Genomic DNA, 5,029 nt, shown 5'->3' with positions numbered 1-5,029 from the left:
GCAACAAAGCTATATATTTAACCAAATTCATATCAACACCTTCTTTTATGTTGATGAAAGTATGGCTAGGGCAGGGGGGGAGGGTGCGCCACCGCAATTTTGATGCTCTTGGTAGTTTCCCGCTACATTTTCTACCAAATATACCATTAACATGTATATGAAACCTTGTGCATTGTGATGATCATCGCTACTAACTGTATACAGTCTATAGTCAATTCAACTTCTTTATTTGCTTTGCATTTCAACCTGGGCATGTATATTGTTCACTACGAGGTAGCTAATGAGGTGTGGTGGGCAGCACTTCCTATCTTGTGCATGTGAAGTCTACCAATATGGCAACTCTGCTAGAGTTGCTGCAGAAAATAACCACAGATGAACAGTGGTATCACAAAATAAAGACATGATAATTAGTCGCATCACATCTATTATGTACATTGGAACTTAAAAGACGTCAACTAAACACGACTAAATAGTTGTACTACCTCTATAACTTAATATGAGACGCTTTTGCAGTTCAAAGTGAACTGCAAAAACGTCTAATATTAAGTTATGGAGGTAGTACTGCTTATGTAGTAAATAGATGCATTGAGTTGCGAATTAAACAGACAGAGATAAGTGTTACATGCATTAGTGATAGCTAGAGAGTACTAAAGACATCACAATAGATACAATATGCATGTACTGTGGTCATACATATAAATCAGACATTTAACTTGCAATAAGACGCTATAAGCTAAAGAGACTGCGTTAGAGCCATTTTAAGTAGCAGGTATTTCAAGGAACTGGTTTCTCCACCTAATTAGGACTAGCGGATGATCAATTTCTTCTCCTCCAAAGAGCACATGTCACTGAGAACTTCGGCAATTTTGGCGTCCCTAAGGCAATCAAAGTACACAAAATCTGACTCTGTTATGGCATCCGCAGCAGAAGGATTATAATGACGCACATTCAAATATTCCAAGAGTTCCCCAAGCCCCTTGTAGTTTGCACCAATATGGTTCCCAGATGGTGGGTGCGCAATTTTGCTTGAAATAGGCTCACACACATCGCAACGCCCTGCGTATTGATAAAAGGAGATTAAGACATGCATGAGGCAGGCCTAGCAATGATCTCAAATCTGCTATAATCGATTCATTTAAGGAGATCAATCCAAAAGATTTATTCCACCAAGTTTAGAAGACAGAAATGCACTTACCAAGGTATGGATGATCTGGACTGTAATGAGGTAGTGGGCAACAAAATGAAGTTTTTGATTGCTTTCGACTAGATTTACTATAAACCTTGACGAACTGCACACCAGATTCAACCTGGCGACTTTTTCTAGTGCATGGTTGAGTAACCAAACTCACAGATGTGTTAGGTCCCGATCGTTTGGCCTGAAAGCTTGACTCCCAAACTTCAGCGAAGAAGAGCATACGTGCGGAAGAAACATCATCATAATACACCAAGAAATTAACATGGTAGAATTTTGAATGCCCGTGGTCGCCTTTCTTCACACCACATATGACATCAAGTCTCGGAACAGGTTCCTACAACAATCAATTTGAGCCAAGTGACGCAGCGTAAGGTTATATTCAAGAAATAGAATGTCCTCCTCAAGCAAGCACCTTTTTGCAGGGAACAAATATATTCAAAAACAGTTTCTGAACAATTATATATAAAAACTAGACTAATGGAGATGAAATATATTCCTACAAGAAGCAATTCAAAGCTTTTCAATGAACAGGTTTTGTCCAAGCTTAATTTAGATGAAACAAGTGCAAGAAAACTTTTCTAGGTACAGAATTTTCCAAGCTTAGATGGAATGGAATATATATTCAAAGAGAAGCAGTTGTCACAAACTTCCCTAAGAACAAATTTTGTCCAAGCTTAATTAAGATAAACATACGTTCCTGGAAGAACCCCCCACCACCAAATAGATTTTGTGCAAACTAGTACAACAAGCAATTAAGAGATGAATTTATAATTACCCAAGGATGCTGATTCGAGTAGTCAAGCAGCAATTGCTCTAAAATTTGACCAAGGAACTTCTGCTTCTGCGCGAATTCGTCCTTCCTAGATGCCAGCATCATCCAGGCCTGTGGGCGTAGCCTAGGTTGAATATCTGATGGTGCAGTAGATGGGCTTTGACCTTCCATTATTTTGTACACTTGCTCCAGAACAGCATCAGAAATGACATAGCCTTTTCCAGTTGCTTCACCAGTCAGCAGGGTGTCTTGGGGTGGCATGGAGGTAAGAAATGATGCAAGCTCCAAATGGTAGGGATGCTTTCCAGCTTGGCCTGCAGCAACATAGGCTTTATAGCACACCTCCTTGGTTGCCCTTTGTAACACCACAGATAGGTCACATTGCTTGTAGCAAAGGTATTCCAGGGCCATGTGCTCTGAAAAACCACTGGCTGTGCAGATCATGGCCAGAAGGCTATCAAGGGAGCGGGCCTCCATGCGAAGCATAGATTGGCTGTCAAGAATGTCCGGCTCAGTTACGGTGTCTATCTCCAGCAGAGGGTATACACTGTCGTACCATATGGCATTGCGAATTATGTTAGACACAGGGTCCAACGGGCCATAGCAATGCCCAGCAACAAGGATACCACGGAGATGCTTGTGGAGCGCATTGTGCGGCAGCAAAGACACTGCCTTGATATAAAGAGCGTGGATGGTATCGGTGAGGCACATCTTCAGATACCTGGTGTGCTCACACTGGCACGCAGTGGTGGAAGGTGCAGCAATAAGATTCCTTCCTATGTGTTGAGGAGTGTACTTGACAATAGTGGTGGCAGCAGCATTCAAAGAGTCCAGTAACATTTTCTTCATCATTTCAGGAGCCCTCAAGTCACAGATGCTGGAAATATGTCCATCAGAGCGTGAGACAACTACGTCGGCGACATAGTTTTCACCCAATGGACAGAAGTAGTGGCCAGGGCGCTTATCTGAATCTAGTAACAGGCCTCCTAATTCCAGTCCAGATAAATCCATACCAGTGGAATAAGGGCGGCTTTGGAATGTGACTTGGACGGCAGGGGAGGCTGCATAGTGTTGCAACCGAAGGAAATTTAGGATGCCATTGATGTCGCTGACACTAAGAGAGACCCCCTTCTTCAGCACAGCAGCGAGAACAGTGTGATCTTTTAATGGGACAAGAAACTTTGCGAGCCGCACCAGATCGTCTGGCACGGGGTGCCCTGATATGAATGCGGCTACTTTGAGAGCAAATTGGGTCCTGCCGCAGCAGAGATCAGGGGAACCAGTGGCGGGACGGTCCTCCGGAGCGAACTGCTGGTTCTCGCCGAGCTGGACAGCGGCGGCGAGGTCGGCACCAGCCAGGCGGAGGTAGAGCATGGCCTGCTCCATGGATAGATACCGGAAGTATATCCGCATGAATGCAATAAGGCCATTGTAGGAACGAAATGATATAAGAACAAACGAAGGCTCGGTAGGCGGCCCCTTCTCCTTCTCCTCTTTCCCCTTGCTGATGTTGACTTGAGCTGCGCAAGGTCGCCTCCCCTTGATGTTCCTGCTGCCCCCGCCGCACTTGCGACGGCACAGATGATTGAGGGCGTTGAAAATGATGTTGGACACCGGATCGAGTAGGCCGATGCAGTGGCCACCGCGGATGACGCAGGACAAAATCTCGGGCATGTCAGCGATGGGAAGCCTGCTGAGCGCTTCCTTATAGAATTGCATTAAATCCAATTCCATCGGATTCCCCAACTCAGCGCGGATGGAAGCCTCCCCATCGGCGCCGGCGTCGTGGAAGCAAGACAACCGAACCTTCTTCGGGAGCTCCTCGCCGACTGTGAGAGACATCAGGCCAGAAGTAATTGCCCTTGACACTAGGTGTGTCGACGGCGATCCTACGTCGGCTCACTGCACGATTCACCCGCTCTTCGCCCGATAGGGTTCCCCTGCGGCGGCGGCGGCGGCGGCGGCTAGGGCCGTGGTCCCGTGGGGAGGGTGAGAATGCCGAACAGATTGGGGATTGGGATCCATCGACTCCAGTGCCTTCATGCGGTCTTCTACCTGGGTTGGGCCGCTCCTCGTGGGCCGTGGCTGAGCTGCTAATCTTCGCATCGTTATCGTTTTTGAGGGAAAAAAATAAATCAGATGCGGTCCCTGAACTTGTCTTGCTGTCTCCCTTTGGTCAGGGATGTTAGAAATACCCTGAAATACGGTCACTCTACTTTTTTTCTGCGGATAATACGGTCACTCTACTTGCATACGTAGCTCACTACGGTCAGTCATATGAAATTCTCTATGTATTTGTGTGTGTTGACATCCGGTGGGTAACACTTGGGCTTTGATTGCGGGCACTGCGTGGCATTGACTGCTAAGGGCCTCTTCGGAGACTCTTCCGCTCCCTAAATCCGTTTCAGGAGTTGGTGGAGCTGTAGTTAAAAATGATGAAGCAGGAAAAAAGGAGCTCCACAGATTCTTAGATTTCAGGGAGCCAAAGGACTGCCGAACAGCTCCTAAGTTTGGACCGTAGACAGTCAGGTTGGGTGTTCGGGTTACCCAAGTGATTCAGGTTTTTAAAATTTTGGGTTTTCAGAACTAACACCCGAAATGTGCACACACACACACACACACACACACACACACACACACAAAAGAGAAACCCAAAAATTTGAGTTTGGGTTCGGGATTTCCCAATTTGTTCGAATAGACAAGTTGTTGTCCTCTTCCTAGCAGATAAGGGCAGCGCAGCAGGCTACGTGAGAAGCCAAGGATGGGGTCGCCAGTGGAGATCGTGTGCGTTTTCATCTGCTAGGGGAAGCAAAGGAAGGGTTGCCGTCGGAGAGGGTCACGGCGGTGACGACCGGAGTCGGCGACCACGACATCTGCAGTATTCACGAAGGTTTGCGCTTGCGTCGCCAACAATATGTAGAAGTAGACGAGCGGGAGAGGTGCTGGTGCGACTGTAAGGGCATATTTATCCCTAAGTGTTTTGGTGATTGATGACAACGCATTTGTGGACTAATCGTGTGCCTTGAGTATTCCAGACACTTCATTGCTAGGCACAAGACGAT

General features: G+C 46.5%; 1 protein-coding gene across 1 annotated transcript; it reads right to left on the bottom strand.

The window, feature by feature from the left end:
* Window positions 1-585: 585 nt before the first annotated feature.
* LOC125516217 lies at window positions 586-3,993 on the bottom strand. The gene is made up of 3 exons (XM_048681702.1): window positions 1,971-3,993; window positions 1,196-1,529; window positions 586-1,056 (listed from the first exon to the last, which is right to left on the bottom strand). The coding sequence occupies exons 1-3, from the start codon at window positions 3,807-3,809 to the stop codon at window positions 806-808; spliced, it is 2,424 nt and encodes an 807-aa protein (XP_048537659.1). The 5' UTR covers window positions 3,810-3,993; the 3' UTR covers window positions 586-805.
* Window positions 3,994-5,029: the final 1,036 nt, after the last annotated feature.

The sequence above is a fragment of the Triticum urartu genome, chromosome 6, assembly GCF_003073215.2.
Source record: "Triticum urartu cultivar G1812 chromosome 6, Tu2.1, whole genome shotgun sequence".
In the NCBI taxonomy this organism is placed as follows: Eukaryota; Viridiplantae; Streptophyta; class Magnoliopsida; order Poales; family Poaceae; genus Triticum; species Triticum urartu.
Note: the sequence above shows the minus strand (reverse complement) of the source record. Positions and strands in the feature narration are given on the sequence as shown.

Bases quoted from the DNA above. Each gene is read 5' to 3' on its own strand.
- LOC125516217 (XM_048681702.1), bottom strand. From the start codon at position 3,809: ATGTCTCTCACAGTCGGCGAGGAGCTCCCGAAGAAGGTTCGGTTGTCT. The intron at 1,530-1,970 runs GTAATTATAAAT...TGATTGTTGTAG, and splicing joins ACTCGAATCAGCATCCTTGG to GAACCTGTTCCGAGACTTGA. The intron at 1,057-1,195 runs GTAAGTGCATTT...ATCAATACGCAG, and splicing joins TCCAGATCATCCATACCTTG to GGCGTTGCGATGTGTGTGAG.